General features: G+C 40.7%; 3 protein-coding genes across 4 annotated transcripts; all 3 read left to right on the plus strand.

Moving 5' to 3' along the window:
- Nucleotides 1-128: 128 nt before the first annotated feature.
- On the plus strand, nucleotides 129-12,006 carry pask (PAS domain containing serine/threonine kinase). Of its 2 annotated transcripts, none has more exons than XM_032531562.1 (21): nucleotides 129-1,479; nucleotides 1,653-1,865; nucleotides 2,164-2,393; nucleotides 2,506-2,676; nucleotides 3,351-3,485; nucleotides 3,670-3,804; nucleotides 4,328-4,565; nucleotides 5,826-6,007; nucleotides 6,097-6,226; nucleotides 6,532-6,703; nucleotides 7,335-7,501; nucleotides 7,787-7,916; nucleotides 8,219-8,799; nucleotides 8,899-9,041; nucleotides 9,149-9,301; nucleotides 9,424-9,549; nucleotides 9,644-9,778; nucleotides 9,890-10,089; nucleotides 10,437-10,570; nucleotides 10,685-10,834; nucleotides 11,324-12,006. In XM_032531562.1, exons 2-21 carry the CDS (start codon nucleotides 1,670-1,672, stop codon nucleotides 11,482-11,484), a joined length of 3,669 nt encoding a protein of 1,222 aa, XP_032387453.1. In that variant the 5' UTR covers nucleotides 129-1,479; nucleotides 1,653-1,669; the 3' UTR covers nucleotides 11,485-12,006. The 2 variants fall into 2 exon arrangements, with proteins under 2 accessions (XP_032387453.1, XP_032387454.1); XM_032531563.1 differs by having other exon boundaries at nucleotides 2,278-2,393.
- Nucleotides 12,007-12,581: 575 nt separating this feature from the next.
- Nucleotides 12,582-15,490, plus strand: mterf4 (mitochondrial transcription termination factor 4). Its single transcript, XM_032532229.1, has 4 exons — nucleotides 12,582-12,691; nucleotides 13,045-13,483; nucleotides 13,624-13,808; nucleotides 14,977-15,490. Exons 1-4 carry the CDS (start codon nucleotides 12,635-12,637, stop codon nucleotides 15,394-15,396), a joined length of 1,101 nt encoding a protein of 366 aa, XP_032388120.1. The 5' UTR covers nucleotides 12,582-12,634; the 3' UTR covers nucleotides 15,397-15,490.
- Nucleotides 15,491-17,003: 1,513 nt separating this feature from the next.
- LOC116699212 (probable G-protein coupled receptor 148) lies at nucleotides 17,004-18,428 on the plus strand. Its single transcript, XM_032531699.1, has one exon. It carries the CDS (start codon nucleotides 17,438-17,440, stop codon nucleotides 18,392-18,394), a length of 957 nt encoding a protein of 318 aa, XP_032387590.1. The 5' UTR covers nucleotides 17,004-17,437; the 3' UTR covers nucleotides 18,395-18,428.
- The last annotated feature ends 688 nt before the right edge of the window (nucleotides 18,429-19,116 follow it).

Consider the following 19,116-nt stretch of genomic DNA (forward strand, 5'->3'; position numbering starts at 1 on the left):
GGGCCTGTTCTCAGCAGACTGGATGATGTGCTTACACTTACCATTGCAGCTGGAGCTGGCCTGTTCACGTGATTAATTATTTCAATACTGGATTAAAAAAAGTGTTAACAACAACAATGTTGTCGCTAATACAATGAGAGCTAACTTAAACTATAATATGTTAAACAGCTGTACTAACTGTTATACATATTATGTTCCCTTATTAAGCAGCTACGTTAGAATAAGCTTTTTATTTCTTCTTTTTCACTTATGCAAAAGTACAGCATAGTGTACTTCCTTATTGTACCCCTTCCCATTTTAGTTTGGACTATGCTGGACTTTCTGTCAGTAAAGATAATGTCTGATTTGTTGAATTTTAGTCTGTGTTGTGGCAAGTTGAAGTCTAAAGTTTAAGTTGGGGAGATGATCTTCCCGAGGGGAAGGTTGTGAATTTGACAAACAAAGCCATGTAGAGCTAATGAAGACACTTTAAATGCTCACAAAATAAATACAACAATATGGATGCCTGCAGTCATTGCACCTGGAACTCTTACCCAACTTCTCTCAGATGTCAGTTTTACATAATAGGATAATCTTTGTTAGGTTGTGTCTGTTCAAATAGGTTTTGATGCCCTTCATCAGATTTGGACATACAAATAAAGAACTTATAATCATGTGATATGTTTTAAAAGGTCTATAGTAATTTTCTATGCCTTCTTATGTTTGCCCCTTACAAATTGACATAACAAAGCTAGAGTAGACTTATTGTTTGGCAGTAAACAACACCTGTGACTTGAAACCATAAATATAAAAAAAAAAAAAAAGTTTTATATCTATGCTAATATTTTTCCATAGTTAGGCTACTGTTGTTTGCTGTTGGGATTAGTCTGTGTCTTCCTCTTTTATAATAAAATAATGTGAGAATTATTTATTTGACTTGTGAAAAGTATAGTCTACACCGGCTTTTTTTCTAAGTTTTTACTTTCTATTTATTTTATTTTGTGACATGGTTTCTAGGGAAACAAAGGCGGGCGTTTCCGGTGAATCATCCAATGAGGTGTTCTTGTTTAGAGGCGTGATATTTGATTGGCTTTACGTGACTTCCTTGAATCTTGTCGGCTGCCGCTCGAAGCCCGCGGTTTACAAAAACAAGGAACCACTGCTGGATATTGTGAAATGGTATAAATAAAATAAAGTCTTCTTTTTTCTCTAAACTAACCTGCTGGAATGGTGTCAAAGTTGTGCAAACGCAACGGTGACGTTAGCTCGGAATTAAGTCGTTGAAATTGTAGCGGCAACCCTGCAATTTCAGAACCAAACACCGCACGGCATCGCTTTGTTACAACTGAAGTAATGTTAGCAGATTGCTAGCTAATTAGCCAGATAGCGCGAGGGAGGTAACGTTACCTTGTCAACTAGCGTCAACTGAAACTGCAGTGCCTTTTATCCGTTGCTGTGCCTTAGTCGGAAACACGCCGCAGTTTCTTTCTACGTCTTGAGGTGAGTGTTGTTTTGGACTTAATCTCCAATTTAGACGCTAATAACGTTAATGTTGCCGAACTAAAATGTTGTTAATAAAACATTTTCTCTGTTAGTTGATCCTGTTGTAATCAGCTAACCTGTAAAGACAATTATTAATTCTCGCTATACGGGTCAATCATTGTCAATCCTAGCTGGATAACCAACAGCAATGTCGCTGTCGACAGAGGCTCTATTTGGGGTGAGCCAAAGCAGCAGACTTAAAAGAGACACTATTTGTGGAATGCCGGACCTCACCTCTGATCGCCTGGATGATGACTTCGACCTAAATAAATCCTACCCATGCACTCAGAGACCGTTGTACAAGAAGACACTGCAACGTCGTTATTATCCTGGTTACTTGAGAGGTGAGTTTGGTATTAATTGTGAGTAACGTTAGAGCTGAAATGAATAATCACACACACACAGTTTGCAAACACTGAGTCCGCAACAGTTTAATTTGTCTACCAAAAATAACCAAGATTTATGTTTCCTTGATAAAAGTAAGTTGACTATATTTGAGTTTAGGACTTGAGTTTTTTTTTTAGATGAAACAAGCTATTTTAAGTCTCCTTGTGCAAATATGAAAATAATTATTAGTAGCAGCCCTAATTGTAAGGATGAGAAAACTTTTTTTTTTATCTGTCCCCTATTCATTGCATACAGGTGAAGGTTTGGATGTTTTCACTTCTGTCGCAGCAAGAGACCTCCAAATCTCTAGTTTACATCCTGACTCTCACATTTCTGCTGTCTCCCTGCCTCACCCGTCCACTACGTCAGAGACAGAGGAAAGCTTGTTCAGTCAGCTAGTCTCTGGAGATTTTGACCTGTCGGGATGCCCAGCTGCCCTCAACCCAAACAAAGTCCTTCTTACTGTCGACCATAAAACCAGAGAGGTACTGTGTGTGCAGTTTATGTCAGAAGTGTCGGCTGAGCAAAACTGGTCAAACCGTAATGCAACTAGAGCATATGCTGTTAGTGTTAATGAGTTTTGTCTTCATTTTACAGATTTTGTCAGCAAATGAACAGGCCTGCAAATTGTTTGAATGCAGCACCACTGAGCTTATTGGAAAAAAGCTGTCCTGTATCTTGAAGAAAACCAGTCAGGTCCTTGAGGAGGCATTGGAAGAAGATGTTCCACTTCTGGATGGAACTGTTGCGGCTGTGTCTGGAAAAGTGGTATGAAACTTTAACATTACATAATTTGTTTCAATATTCTTAACCACAGTTGATTTAGAATGTGTTTTGGTGCGCTCAACAACAACAAAACATATAATTACATTGTACACACAAAAACACACTGCCACAACTACAATAAAGTAACAATACAATAAATACAATAGTGCAAGCATACCCTTAAAGCAAAACTAAAGATTATTTTATACCTAAAAATAATGTTTCTAAAATTATTTCAGTGGTTCATCAACTGGTAACAGGGTGAACGGCACTTCTGCATTCGCTTTGCTGCTTTCTACCGGCTACAACCAGCTATAATTCTTCTTCCAACCAGTAGGGGGAGCAAAGAAGTAAAGGGCTTTGGTGTTGCTTTAAAGTAACAAGAGAAATTGTGTGTGCTTATTTATACAACCAGTGATGCATTTAGGATGCAGATTGCTTTAGGATAGGTGCTATTATGGAAGAGAGCTGTAGCCTTAATACTGAGTAGTCTTTTCAGGAAGGGAGTAGACTGAATAAAGGATTTGCAGTAAGTGAGTGTAAGGACTCTTTTGTCTTTAATGGTAAATGAGGATGTGGTATAGTCAGTAGTACAGAGCCAATTATTGCTGACTAAAAAACTTGAATATTAAGTTTAGGACTGTGTTTGTATGTTTAACGTGGTACTTTTTCTGTAGGTAGATGTTGTGACATTATCTGGAGACGTGCCAATGTCAGTGTGTACCTACAGACGGTCACAAAATGAGGAGCATTGGCTTGTCATGATGGAAAGTGTGGAAAGGGTGTCAGCCTTTTTTTCCTTTTCACAAGATGTAAGTATGTCATCATTTAGCCTAAGTAGTGTGATTTATTGTTTTTGGTTGCATTAGTCATGAGAATTCCTGCTTTTCCGTCTTTTAAAAAAGTCATTGGTTTTACTCCTATTTTATCTTCAAATGCATGCTTGTTTATATACTACTATTACTATAGACTAATACCCATTAAATTCATTTCTAGGGCAATGTCCTAACCTGTGACTTGGCGTTTGCCCATCTCCATGGATACCACCACCCAGATGAGTTAAAAGGGATGTCTGTGAAGGAGCTGATCCCCTCCTTACAAATCCCCCTGCACAGTAATACGTTGCCCAAAGTAAGTACACTTCACAGCCCAAATCATCCCACTCAGCTAAGGAAAGCTCCCTTTCTTAAAGTGCCCATATTATGCTCAGTAATGCTCATGATTGTATTTTGAGGTTGTACCAGAATAGGTTTACATGCTTTCATTTTCAAAAAACATCATATTTTTGTAGTACTGCACATTGCTGCAGATCCTGTTTTCGCCCTGTGTGTTTAAGTCTCTGTTTTAGCTACAGCTGTGCATATTTTGAACAGCTCACCTGGAGACTGAAGGCAGAGGACATTCAGAAACCTGTATCTCATTTAAACAGCATGGATGTTTTTTTTTCAAGTTTGTACGCGTGTGGAAGCACCAGAGACACAAAATAACACTCCAAATCCCCAAAAATGTTGTTATTTTCATAATATGGGCACTTTAAGCTTCATTTTCAGGTTTCAGTTTAACAATGGGCTTCAGGGGAGGGATAAGAAATGATATTGTGTTACGTAAGATGACAGACTCTGTAAAGCTGTCATCTTTGACTTCCTTCTCTTAGATGCTGAGGGTTCAGAGAGTGTGGGGTAAAAGCAGAGGGAGTGCATCAGTCCCGCTGCTTGTCAAACTTCAGGGGGCAGTGCTATGTGGGAAGCCCCAACACCAAAACAATGGGACTGGGTGCACCTGTCCAACAAAGAGTTTCGGCAGAACAGATGCACAAGACAGTCAGCCATGCTCTCCTCTCCCCTCCCCTGTGTGCAAGTCAGAAGGCTCAAACCCTGGACTGCCATCCTCAGGTAAGGTGTTAAGTTGTTTTTTGAAGGGACCTAATACTAGGTCAGAGAGGGATTTAAAAAACACTCAATATTATTCATGAGAAACTGGTGTATTATGCTGCCTAAGCACTAAACATCCTGCAGTATATACTCTTCAGCCTTTTATATAAGAAAAAACATACAGATGTTATGCAAGGTAATGGAAACCTGATGGGAAAGTAATTTTATTTAAAGCCAGTTATCAAAATTAAAAACAGTTATTTAATGTCACGAAAAATGGCCCCAAATCACGCCAACATAGGCCAAAAGCATAAAAGATGCATCAACAAAGTAACAATGCAACAGACCTACTATAAAATACAGCCTTGTCACTTTCCAAAAAAAAACATGTATCTCCAAATTTGGCGATTTTTAATTTTTCAGATATACTGAAGAATTAGGTTATATTCCTTAAGGGTCCCACGACATGCTGCTCTTTGAATGCTTTTACTGTATATCGGCCTTAGTGGTCCCCTTATACTCTATCTAAAGTCTCTTTCCTGAAATTCAGCCTTGGTGCAGAACCAGAGCCAGTCCCACAGTGAGCTTTCCTTAATATGTGCCATTTCTAATTCCATAGCTTTTGAGAAGGGGGGGGGGGGGGCAAGGTGGAGGCAGGACATGTGGCCTTGACCAACTACCACTTTGCTCGTTCATAAGGGGCAGGATTCTAGATCGCCCCATCTGAGTTTCATTTTCTCAAAGGCAGAGCAGGATACCCAGGGCTCGGTTTACACCTATGACAATTTCTAGCCACTGGGGGAACATGGGCAATGTAAAAACCTCATAAAGTGAAATTTTCACGCCATGGCACCTTTTTAGGCGTTGCGAAAATTATCGTACTTCTTAAGCTAAATAAACAATGCAAAAACACATTGGATCTGAAAATCTTATTGTCAAAAAGCTAAAACCCGTGTTTGTTTGTTTTTCAAGTGAAACGTTCAGTTTGGAGATTTTTACATGCATTATTATACTTCTACCGAACCATTTTGATCATATTTGGTACTTGAAATGAAAGTTTAACAACTTTTTAATCTTCATTTCCTTTTTCATGAAGTGTTTTCAGGTATCCCCTTTATTGTGTATCAGCAAGCATCCTCAAAAAATGTTGACATTTGCTAGTTTAACCAATCCAGTATTCAAAATAATTGTTCTGCACCTTAAAAAGTATTATTCCTCATATACTGTAATGTAGTAAAAAGTGTGTCCCCTTTTTTTCTATGTGTGTTTCGACTCTCACAGAAGTGAAAGTGGACAGCATTGTCCTCTCCCCCTGCCCTGCACTGGAGTACTCCGGGACAGTTTGGGTGTATGCTCCTCTGAGCGGTCTCCTCCTGCTCCACCCTGATGGCTCAATCTACAGCATCCACAACCATCTGGCTCTCACGCTGTTTGGCTATGACAAGGACGAGCTGCTGACAAAGGTTAGCCAACATCACCAGCTGAACAAGGCTGTTTAGATTAACAACCGTCCCAACTCTCACGTCTGTCTCTGCTGCTCTGTCATCAACAGAGTGTCACTTTTCTGATGCCTGGTTTCTATGGATGGATGACTAACTCCGACAGAGAGGCCAGCCCCTTCCCTGATTCTCAAGCAGAGGGCAATAAAAGTACAGCCTCATCTAAAATATCAGGAAAAAATGGTGAGCATTTTTAGGTATTTGTGTTGTGTACATAATGGCAGATTTTTCACAACCCACTTGCAATGATTAGGCTAAACCAGAGGTTTTCAAACTGTGAGTTGATGTGGGACAATTTCAAACCGCCTGATCTAAAATGTGATGTGTGACAGCTGCCCAACCAGGCTTTTATTAGAATATGCACCTCACAATTGTGTCCTTTCATGCCACTGCTGCTACTCTATTCCTGTTAGTAATATTTATTTTTGGCTTGTCATAAAGTACTATTTGTATGATGTATTCTTTTCCTTCTTTCTCTAAAACCTTAGACCCTTCCTCACTGGTGGCTGGTGATATGGCCACAGTGCATCAGGCTGTCCTGGGAAGAACATCCACAGGTAGAGGCAAGATGTTCACTGGCACCGGCACCAGGCTGGAGAAACAGGGCAGCAATTTGTCAACACTTTCTCTTCCTGCTGTCACCTCCACACGAGTGGTTATGTAAGTAGCAATCCCCATTTCCTCTGTGTCATAAGCAACCTGAATGTCTTTTTACTCAAGATCTCAATGACTTTATAGTATCAAAGGATAATAAATGTATTGACTGACCGTGCACAGAAAATTATATCCCAAAAAATAATCTTAAAAAATAAAAAGATTGATTTATACTACAAGGTTTAAATCGTCTTGCGCTTTTATTACTACTAAACCGACACAACAATCAACCTGAGTGCCTTGGGAAAACAATGTCAGCTTAAAGTTTTTTTTTTTTTGTTTTTTGTTTTTTAACTCCTACGAATTCATATTAGTTTGTTTACAGTTATGCTTAATTGATCGTTAAATGTGAAGTTCACAATAGCTAATTTATGACCATTGCATGTATCCTCACTCTTTCACAAGGAACAGAAATCTTAAAGGGACCTATAGCTTTTAAGAATCAATAATCTATGAATGCACTGATTATAAGCAACATGTTTAAACATTCATGTTGTGGGTGCACATGTCTGAAAACAAATATACAAAATATCTAGTAACAGACTTTTTGCCTTCTTGTACTATGATAATTACATTCTTATTGGATGGGCATTGGCACTACTACACACGGATTTAAATGCAGCCATTCTTTCCTCAGGGCTGATGACACTACAGAGCTGATGGAGGAGGCAGCCCAGGTTGCTTTCTGCACTAGCCAGCTAGACATTGCTGATACCACTCAGGCATTCCTCAAGACATTTGCCTGGGTGGAACCTCCAGAAGGAGAGACCTACTGCCTGGTTTCCACTGAACAGCAGCTTGAAGGTGAAGTTCATGAAAATAATGGGCCCGCCATCAATATTATCCCTGGGTAGGATTCGGCTAAACCTTTGTAGGTTTTGTTTACTATAATTTCTTTGTAGTTTTTTCCTGCAACCCAAGAACTAAACTGCAGTATATTGTATATCAGAATGCTACATGTAAATATTTCATATTGGGTAGAGTGATTTCCTATTTACAGTGTGTTATTTACAGCATTTTAAAACAGCAGTCTTTGAACGACTGTATTGAGAACATGTTCTTTTTTTTCTTTTTTTGTTCTCTCTTTAGACATTCCCAGTCATAATGGACATGCTATTGGCAGGGTGGGTGGCACCGCACCGGATGTAGGCAAAGACCACCGCTCATGTGCCCCTGTGCTCCAAGACTCCAGCTTTGAGGTCATCTCAATAGAGAGCAGGTGAAGCAAAGTACATCCATAGCATCTATTTGGACTGAATAACTTTTCACTTGCATCATTTACAGGCCAGTAATCATTGAAATTGGTCAATCATTTCCAATGACGTGAATGTGGGGCAGCCCTAATTGTCAATGAAATGTCAGGTTGAGATTGTAAAGAAAACTGCAAACATTTTCAGAAAAATTGTATTTCCCTCCCTCTTTTGATAAAAACAAAACAAAAATACCATTTGTTTATTCTGGGAAGAGTTGACAATCTTGTGCCATTGGTTGACATCAGTTTTTTTAAACTCAATTTCCTAGGTCGTCCTCTGGCTTCTGTGAAAAGTTTGCCGTCCATGGTGGTTCTGATCCGGGCCAGGCAATGGACTCCCGGTCAGCACACATAGTGGATTCACTCAGCTGTTTCCTCGACCTTAACAGCAATGGGGAACTGGTGACCCACGCCCTGGCCGAGCTAGATCTGAGTGATAGCATAGAGCTTCTTAGCGGCGGAGGGTACAACAATGACAACCAAAACTCCCTGACATCCTGCGATACAGCTGAGCTCCTGCGTACACCCTCCCCATGCGTAGTAGAGTCGGACCAGGAAGCAGAGCCCGTTGAGACTGATGTCAATGCCAGAAACAACTCAAAAGAAGAGCAAGTAGAAGACAATCACAGGGAGCAGCATCAGTGGCCTTCTCTTTCTTCAATTCATAAAGAAAAGAGCCAAGAGGTCTGCACGCCAATGAACGGTGGAAGTCAGCCAACACCCGACATTCCTGCCACGTCTACGCCTAAGAAACAGAAGGTGAATGGAAACACCCTGTCCTCAGACACTACACAGATACTGGAGGGGCGATACGAAGGAAGCGCTTACCACAGAGATGGCACGAGAGTAGGTTGGTACTACTCCAACTGTTTATGTTTCCCTCAAACAATGTACACATTGTGTTACATAAAGCCAAAAGACTTCAACTGGTACCTTATGTTCTCTCCAGATGTGCAGTGTGATGTGTGCAGGACTAACCTCCCTGATGGTCGCTCCATGTTCTGTGTGTGGATGAGTATGCGTGGCCAGCAGGGGGCACTGTTGCAAACAGATCGATCACAGCACGACCAATCAGGAGTTAGTCTGGGAGAGGTCAATGGCAATATTTAGTTAGGATGGCACATATTATTTCTTTATCAAAATATTAAAAGTGGTGTTCTGCCTTCAACTCCTTATTCTGTACTGCTTTCCTCCCTTAGAGGATTTGTGAGGCTTTGCACTCCACCATGGATCTTGAGAAGTCTCGAGCCTGTGACGGGCAGTTTGAAGAAGAGTACCAGCCTCTCAACCCTGTGGGTAAAGGAGCCTTTGGTTTTGTCTGGGAGGCAATGAGACGCTCTGATGGATTAGAGGTAAGAAAAATGTTTCATTGTTGCAGAAACACGTCCCACTGTTTTTTGCATTGAGATTTGCCTGGGTAATATGAGTGTTGTGGTGACGTAGCCTCTTTTGATGTGTTTTTGAAATTGTGCAGGTGATAGTGAAGTTTATTAGGAAGGCCAGGATAGTGAGTGAGTGCTGGGTAGATGACCCCATGCTGGGACGGGTCAGCCAGGAGATTGCCATACTGACACGAGTACAGCACCACAACATAGTCAAGGTAACTGGGTTGTCACATCAGAGCCTTTTAAGACACAAAGTTGTAAAAAAAATCTATTAGTTTGCTCAGTGTGTGTCTCTGTGTGCGTCACTAGGTGCTGGAGGTGTTTGAGAATGGGTATTACTTCCAGATGGTGATGGAGAAACATGGGGATTGCTTGGACCTTTTTGATTTCATAGACATGCAACCAAGACTGGATGAACCCCTGGCCAGCTACATCTTTAGACAGGTAAGTACATGGGCAAGAAAATACACATGACCAAAGAGTCAGGAGAGTGGGCTCAGAAATGTGAAGCGTTAACTTGTTCCTTGTTCAACTGGAGGTTCTTTCTCTCCCCAGCTGGTGGCTGCTGTCTTCTATCTGAGGAATAAGAACATCCTTCACAGGGACATAAAAGATGAGAACATCATCATCGACAAAGGTTTCCACATTCGACTGATAGACTTTGGCTCTGCTGTCATGATGGCTCCCAAGAAGCTCTTTTACAACTTCTGTGGCACACTGGAGTACTGCTCCCCGGAGGTGCTTCAGGGAAATCCGTACGTACATAATACCTGTGAAGGTTGTTACTTTTCATTGAGCAGCAAATATGAATTATCATATTGGTCCCCGTTTTTATAGGTGGTTTAGTTTAAAAGGGGATAACTGTCCCTATTGTGCTGACATAGAATCTAGGTCAGAGCAGAGTTTTCCAGTCCTGTGTGACTATTATGACCCATTAACCTTCACAATGTGCAATTAAACTATATGTAGCTTCAAGGGTATACAGATTGTAAAGTTTAAAAGCGGTACTCGGACACTAAATTAACTGTCAACTAAAATGGTTCCTTGTTCTCCATAATACCCAGTATAAGCTTATTTTGATTGTTTGGCTCCTTGTTTGTAGCTATGAGGGTCCGGAGCTGGAGATGTGGTCTCTTGGTGTATTGCTCTACACTCTGCTATTCAGTGAGAACCCTTTCTGTGGTGTGGGAGAGATCCTGCATGCCAAATTAAAGCCCCCATTCCCCCTCTCTCCAGGTATACTGCCGTTTCATATTTATTGACTCTCACACAGAAAAATGTGCCTTTCAGTTACCAAAAACAATTTTTGTATACCACTCTGAGCTTAAATTTCCCTATTTATACTCGCAGACCTGCATGATGTGTTGTGTGGGCTGCTGCACCCTGATCCTGCTCAGAGACTGACTCTGGACCAGCTACTGCTGCAGTCCTGGATCAGCCAGCCCATTTCCCTGGCAGAGTACAGCTGGACAGAGGTTGTTCCTGCAACTAACACCTACCGTGAGTACCCTTTAACACTAGAGTTAGAATAACAATGGCCAGTCATGTTTTCCAGTTCAGATATGTCAGGGCTCCACCTGTAATGAAATATCACTTGCTTTATTTTTTGCAATATTTGTAAATGAATCAATTAAAATCCAAATTACAATGCTAAATGTATCCCCACCTTTTCCACCTTGTTTTAACAAGCTGCTAACTCACCTAAAGTGAGTATAAGCTTTGTTTTGACAGCTGCTGGTGGCTTTGGTCTACAGTATGTGTTTTTGAATTGGACATCAAAAACCTGTAAGGTCAACTTTGAAAGAGCATGAAATGGCAACTGGCTGTGCTGGTTTTGTTTGGCTTAATTTTAGAGTTTGTAAAAAAAGGATCCCACCCTTTTCTTTGCATATATGTTACCATAGAGAATATCTACAATCTGTATTTAAAAAATATAAAATGATATGCAGAGACAGCTTATGTACTCTGGACCCTCTCATCTTTTCACAGGCTCACCACAGCACGAGTCCAGTCCTAAAGCGTTTGTCAGACAAGGCTTGTTCCCGGATGAACATGATGAGACTCTTCCTGATGACGAGGAAGATGACGATGACAGGTTGTCAATGGTTGCCCTGGAAACAGAGCTTCAGAAGTACCTCCATGAAGATTAAAGACTGAATTTAAAGGGAATGGAGGCCAAGCACCCATCCAACATTTGGTATCATGAAGTAGCCTACCCCCCCCCCCTTTTTTTTTTTTCTTTTATCTATTTTATTTGTTTTTTTGGATTTATGTAAAATTGAAAGCATTAAAAATTGTTGTACATGATCACAGGGATCCAGCTTTACCACTAAACCACATAAGTGAGCACAACCTCAAGTTGTTTATTTCAGAGAAACGACAGAAAACTTAGGTTGAAGTTGGGGGTAATTGTTTAATGTCTTTTTGTTCATAATTTTAATCTTGAGTGTTTTAATTAAGAATTGTAAATATTTTATCTATTTATTTTATTATATAGCAATAAATATTTGAACATAAGTGTGTTGTTACTTTTTATATGATTAAGGAGTTGCCTGTTAATCGGAACGATCAAAAGTTTGTCATGCAAACATTATAAATCGTGTACTGGAATGTACTATTTATGTAGCAAGTAAACAAAGTAAATCATTAAATAACAATGCAAGAAAGTTTCATATTGCAGTTTTTACTTTTAACATTTTTTGTGTGTGGCTTTTTTCATCTCATTAGATAGTGCAGGTATGAAGGGGGGAGGAAGCAGCAAAGCACTGTTTAAACTGCAGATTTTTCAATTAGATTAACTAGTATTGCTAATACGCCATGTCAACTTGAGTTAAAATACTCAAACCATAATATTCTACTATATAATTGGAGGTATATTCAAATATTAATACGATTGTTGTATATTTAAGCATGTGTTTCTCAGCTCATTAAAATACAAGATTGAGTTTAAAAGTAAAGTTGGATAATGTTGGCGGGGGGCACTAAAATACCCCAGTTTAAATCGACATACCATTTTAATCTGTTCATAGTCCGTTTGCTCACAAATCATAGGCCTTTTGGAGCGTAATCGTGGGAATCACATGTTTAAAAACCCATTGATATTAAACGAACTGTTCTTATTAAACGGCACTAAAATGTCTTGTCTCCTCTTTGGCAAATCCATCAGTAATGGTTAGTGTCAGTCTGAAGACATATTAAAATGTCTGATGTTCACTTTTGACTGTGCGCCCACAGCGTTACTTCTCGTCAAGCAAGAAGAACATAGCGGAACCATTTTACTGTACCCGCTGTTGCGAATGAATGACGGTAGTATATGTACGACGGACAGGCATGGGTACCCAAGTAGCTGCACGCAAGGTAAATCAGAATGCTACTATACCTGACAATTTTACTTATAATATAGTTATGTTGTAGAACGTTTGATTGAATAAGCCACATACTTACACATACTACACATATACAAAAAACTCGAAGAAACCACTGACACTCCAAACCTTTCCGCTATAATATAACCTCCATGTTCGCTAGCATGCTAATGCTATCACAGCTGGTTTATTAGCATATGTTCTGCTAACCTCTCTTCTGTAATTGCTCTACAGCCATAACAGTGTTCTGTTCTGATTGTTCAACATAATTCAACCACAGGAATTAGACCAGGGGTATGACGTAACTGCTGTTTGTGTATCATAGCCATGATTGCTCTCCCACAGGTTCTTCAGCTTGCTGTGAGAAAGGTCACCTCTTCTGTAGTTAGTCCACTTCAGTTTGGGAGATGCCTCCTCCAGCCTCTAGGCACTGAGTGCAGGTTGTTGTGTTCCTCTAGCAGCCAGAGTACGTTCCATTCAACGCCACAAAGCCATGAACTCCGTCCTCTATCCAGGAAGCCAGCCACAGAGCTATCCCTACGCTCTCTGGTTGATATGGGATTCACAGACTCTCAGGCAGAGCACATCAATGATGCCATGTCCAAACTCAGAGGAGGAAGTGCTACCAAACAGGCTCTGTCAACTCTCACAGCTCTGTTCGCCTTGGGCTTCAATGCTTCTAGCGTGCTGAAACTTCTGGAGAAATGTCCTGAACTCTACACTGTCAAGGAATCACAGCTTCAGCAGCGCATAGGCAACTTGCGGAAACTAGGGTTAGTTGAAGGTAAGAGCTTGATCTTTGTGCAGCACAGTTTTTCATAGCATGTTTGAAGCACTGCCTTAGGTGGATGTAGTATGCTCAATACTAATGGGGTGATTTGTATGACAATCAAACCAGAATTGTTTCATTATGTCCCTCAATAGGCAGTCTTCAGAGAGTGGTGTCCCATTACCCCCAGATCCTGACTGTGTCTGTGAAGGCAATAAAACACGTGGTGGTGTTCCTCAGGGAGAAGTGCCTGTTTACCATCCAGCAGGTCAAGGACATCCTCAGAGATAGTCCAGCCATAGTTAAGGAAGACATGGGTCAGCTGGAGTACAAGTTTCAGGTCAGTATTTCAGCTCATTCCCTGGTTCAAGCTCAGTTGTAGATCTTTGGGTTTTAGGCTGTTAATCAGCAATTTGAAGGCATAACCTTGGGCTCTGGAAAATTGTAATGGCCTAATTTCTTTTACTGGTTTCAGACATTTTATAGATCAGATGAATCAAAACAGAATCAGATGTCATTTTTAATTGTAGGTCTAATTGAAATGCATGGAAGTTCAATAGTTCTAGAGACAGAGAGAGGGATGTTCTCATGGTAGACTGCAGGTTTATTGATTTCCTCAAAACTTGACCAAACATCACATCAAAGGCCACCGTAGTAGAACACAACACCCTTGCTGTTCACATAGCCACATTATGGACACTACGTATATACAGTATGCATGATGTATGTATGCACTTTTCCACTTAGTATACACAAAATCAACCTACTTGCTATGTCAGGCTTTTTTAAACTTCCTAATTAGACAGCATTTCTTCCCCCAAGGATTTCCTAATAGTTTTCCCGAGGTCTTTGTGTAGCTGTTTCACCACTTGATTAATGTTTTACCAGCTGTAAGCAGCTCGTCCATTTCCTTCGATTGGGGGACAATACGCCTATCAACAGCACACACATGCTCCAAACCAAGCATTTTAGGAATTATGCTAACACTCTACATACTCTAAACCTGCTTAGTAGCATGGGATTGGGTTACTGCTAAAGTATTCCCTGTGGTAGCCAACCTTAAGTACGTACTCTACATCTTTTGGGTAACTGATTGTGAATGGATCACAGTGTTGTTATTAAGTGGTGTATGACTGAGCTGACTTTTTTTGTACTGCTTTTAACCTGGGGACTGATAATTTAGCCACTGTACTATACACTGTTTTGGAATTTAACTTTTTTGTCAGTGGAGTAAAAAAAATCCATCAGCCACTCAATAAATTACCATAGTTTTTTTGGCTGGTAAGTAAAGCAGCTCTAGCAGCCCTTTACATATTTTACCAGAATTGGACTGGTGCTACTTTCCAACCCTGCGATGTAGCCATATATCAGTTGAGTTGCTTGTTACTCTCTTGACCACATTGTATCTGTAAAATAACTAGGTATTATTTAAGGTTATCTTTTAGTGTTTTTTGTCATTCCAACTAATTGGTGTTTGTAACCACATGTATCACCTCCTCTCTTCATAGTACGTCTACTTCCGAATGGGTGTCAAACAGCAAGAGATGGTGAAGTCCAGGTTGTTCCGTTTCACTCTGGACGAGGTGCGCTGTCGGCACTGTTTTCTGGAGCGCAGGGGCCTGTATCAAACCCCAGACAAAAAAGGACAGACGTTGATTCTCAACCCCAAACTGGACAGCATCCTCAGCGTTGACCAGGACACCTTCCTCGCGCATGTTGCCAATGCGTCCACAGAGGAGTATGATGTGTTTAAGAGACTGATGGCACGAGAATGGCGGGAAGAGCAGCAGCAGCAGGGCAGCATTGAAGTTGACAGTAATGACGATGATGATGATGATGATGATGATGATGATGATTATGATTATATGGATGAAGAGGAGGAGGAGACTAGAGGGAAAAGTGGATACAGGAAGAGGAGTAAGAAATAACAGCACTGTGGGAGAGACCAAGAGAACATAAACTTAAGAGGAAATGACATCCTTTGGTGATAAATGAACCAATAAAATGTCCCCGTTTTCTGTTTGTTGGGCTCAGGTGTCATTAAGTGCTATAGAAAATTCTTATCTAAAACAAACATGGAAACCCATGTCATCGTCATTGGTCATGGTTGTTAACTAACTTGTTCTCTTTGAATGTACCTATGCGATGGTAACAGATTGGACTGACTGAACCTTTTTGAAGTTGATTTCTGTGTTTCTCCAAGTGGCCGCATGAGGATATAAGATGTAATGTTGGTGGGAGGTTAGGCTGATGGTGGGGATTCTATATAGATGAGTCACAACTGTCAGGTGTAAATATGGTGAACGTTTTCCCGCATATATTGTTTCCAGAATAGAAGGAGGAGGAGGAGGAGGAGGAGGGAGGGGCGGGCGAGCAAGCGTTGAACGTTAAACAAGAAGTGACATCACCCCACATCGCTTGGAGCACCGTTAAGAGGAAAGGGTGACTCTAACGATTTTAATCTAGTTCAGGGATCTTCAACAGGGGGTCAGGGACCCCTAGGGGGTCCTCGGAGTCAATGCATGGTGGCCTCCAAATTATTGTTGATTTTGAAATCAATTATTATTATTAGCAGAAATTACTCCTCACTGAGGATAGGCTTACTGGCCCATAGGTAAGGCAGTCTCTAAGGTATCCACCCACAGATACAGTTCATCCAAAGGAGTTACTGTGCTACATGTATGTTTAACATTAAAACATAATTTATAAAATCATGCCAACCATTATAGGGCTATTTTAAAAGCTCAGTATTCTATGCAAAAAAGTACGTATAAAGGCTTTACGCCGCCCTACAAGTGATTGTACGCCCTATTTAATATGCAACTTCATTCATAGAATTTTTGTAGTAGGTAGTCTCTGCTCCATGTCTCTTTCAGTAAAGGGGTCCTTGGCTTAAAAACCGTTAAAGACCCCTGATCTAGATTGTTGGATGGAAAAATAACAAAAGCTAATTCAGATTAAAAACATCTTGGGTAGAAAACACTGATAAAGTTACTGCATGAAGAGCAGCTGAGAGGATGAAAGCTCCACCCCGTAACTATGAGACTGCTAAGTGGCTTTAGCTTTCTCCATCCCATATCATCTGTGTGAGTCAACAACAAGTTCATCAGATAAGGCCTGCAGGTGAGACGAGTCGCACAAAACCGCCATTGATTAATAGAAGCGTTAAGCCCAATGGATGTGCAACATAGAGGTTTTTTTGTTCTGGACATCAGGTAAGAAAACATACCTTTGGTCAATCGATAGTCAGTCAATATGTGTGTCTGCACGAAAGTTCCAACAGAACCAAGTGATTTTATGTTTCTGTCTCAAGTGTTTAAGTATTAAGGGGGGGTTTTCACTTTTTTAAATCTTAATTTTATCCTTTTTATACTGATGCCCAACCCAAAAGTGTCGGAAAATATATATTTAAATTCACGGTTTCATCCAAACTGCAACTGAAGTCAACTGTAATATCCTTTGAGAGTCCTATGTCAAATATATATTTACAACTTCAAACTTCTTCATTTGCTTTTTTTATTACACCATAACAGTCAAGGGACAGTGTCCATTACTGTATGCTCATATTTGAATTTCGGCTTCTCATCTTGCCTGAACTGGTTTACCTGGACTAAAAATAACTTGGAGCCACACTAGAAAAGTTACATCAATGTCCTATTGTTTAAAACCGAGTCAGCCAGAGCAGTTATTATAATACAATAGTTTGTAATTCAAAGTGCCTGCCTCATTGACACTTCATGTGAAGACCCATGTTTGCTCATAGGAGTTCATTAGATTATAATTATGAAGAAATATAAATAAAATAGTCTCTACTCATACAATAGACTGCATTATGTATGCAGTTACACGTTTGCATTTCAAAGGGGATCCAGTCTTATTGTTGATATTATTTCATTTACATCTTTTCATTAACAGGAAGCTGCTGGAGAAAGTAGTCAACACACTGTAAAACACAACTCAGTCACCAGAATGCCATCACTGCTCCTGTCGAACCTCACACAGGATTGGGTGGAGAGTGTGCGGAGGTGGCACCTAGATCTTTTTTTCATCCCCACCGTAGTCTTTACTCTAGCAACCTTGCTCGCCAACCCTGTTCTCCTAACATGCATTTTCCTGACCCGTGCCTTGCGTCAGGAGACACGTTACCTGCTAGTGGCCAACACCCTGACAGCAGACATGCTCTTCCTGGTCCTCAACCTGGCCACAATGACCTGTAACGCCGTGAGAGCTCAAGTACCCTGGGTCATTTGTGAGCTGGTCATAGCCCTCACTGTCACCGCCTACTGCTGTGCCATCCTCACCATCACCCTCATGGTGGTTGACACCTACGCTGCAGTTCGCTGGCCTCTCCATTACCACGACATTCTTCCACCTAGCCGCGTCCACCGCATACTGGTGGGGTTGTGGGTGCTCGCAGCCATTTACCCTTTCACCCTCGTGATCATAATGGTGATGGATCGAGGAAATTCCCATGAAAACGTGGCTATGTGTATAATCCTCCTCTCCCTGGGCTTCATTCAGGTTAATAACATGATGGGGATCTACATCTACTTCTTTGTAGCTGCACTCATCTGTGCTGTACTCATTTTTTTCTGCTACATTCGGCTTTACATGGTAACAAGGACCCAGGGCATCTGGCAGAGCCGCTTCTCCAGGGCCCGGATCACGCTGCTAGCTCACGGCGTTCTTCTCCTGCTCTACTTTGCCCCCGGTTTTGTTTTCGCCTTGGAGCTCTTCCTGTTTCAGAAGAACGACATAAGTCAGGATGTTCGTGTGTGGATCAGCACAGTCAATATGGGTGTTTTCACGTTGCTGCCCAGGGCGATTGCTCCGTACCTGTATGGACTGAGGTACAGGGAGATCTCTGATACTCTAATGCAGTTTCTGCACCAGCACAGGGGACTCAGCCAGGTTACTGTTTCATGAAGACATTTACGAACTGGCAATTTTTTCAAATTTCTCCAATCAAATTACTTGTGAAACACGTATTTTCTCAGTTTTCTCAGTCGCCCTCCAACAAACAGAGATGTAACTGAAAGAGCAGTAGCCAGAATGAGTCTAAATTCCCAAGATTTTGTTTTTTTTATTTTTGACCTGAAAATATGGAATTTTTTCAAATTTGCTGTATTGATTTAAGAGACGGGAAAATTGTTTGTTGGTGTATATTGGGTTACACTTGAAGTTTTCTACATAACAGTGACATGACACTGTCTTGAACGTGTCATAAAACATTATAAACAAGTCATAAACAGTTGTGACATAAAGCTTTTTTAGTGTCATTCGGTTTTGTGATGACAAGTCATGGTTATTGTTAGGGTTAGGGTTCATGCGTCATGTCATCATGTAAAGTGTTACCATACATTGTCCAAATGGGGATTCAAAACACTCCCCACAATAGCAATAATGTAGTTCTTGAGAGACACATTAAAATCCCTTTATTTTATCTTGTTTTTTGGCCTTTTTTTCCAGCAGTCCAATTTAAGAATAGTGACTCTAAAACACCACGTGTAATTTGTGTTTTAATTTAGAACATAAACTCCACCCTAAGAAAAAAAATTCCCCAAAACAATACTGAGGACATGTCCTCTGTGTTCTCAATAGTAGCTATAGCCCAGGTTGCTGCCATGTCCATGTTTTCCGTTGTTTCA

Source organism: Etheostoma spectabile, chromosome 12 (assembly GCF_008692095.1).
Source record: "Etheostoma spectabile isolate EspeVRDwgs_2016 chromosome 12, UIUC_Espe_1.0, whole genome shotgun sequence".
Taxonomy (NCBI): domain Eukaryota; kingdom Metazoa; phylum Chordata; class Actinopteri; order Perciformes; family Percidae; genus Etheostoma; species Etheostoma spectabile.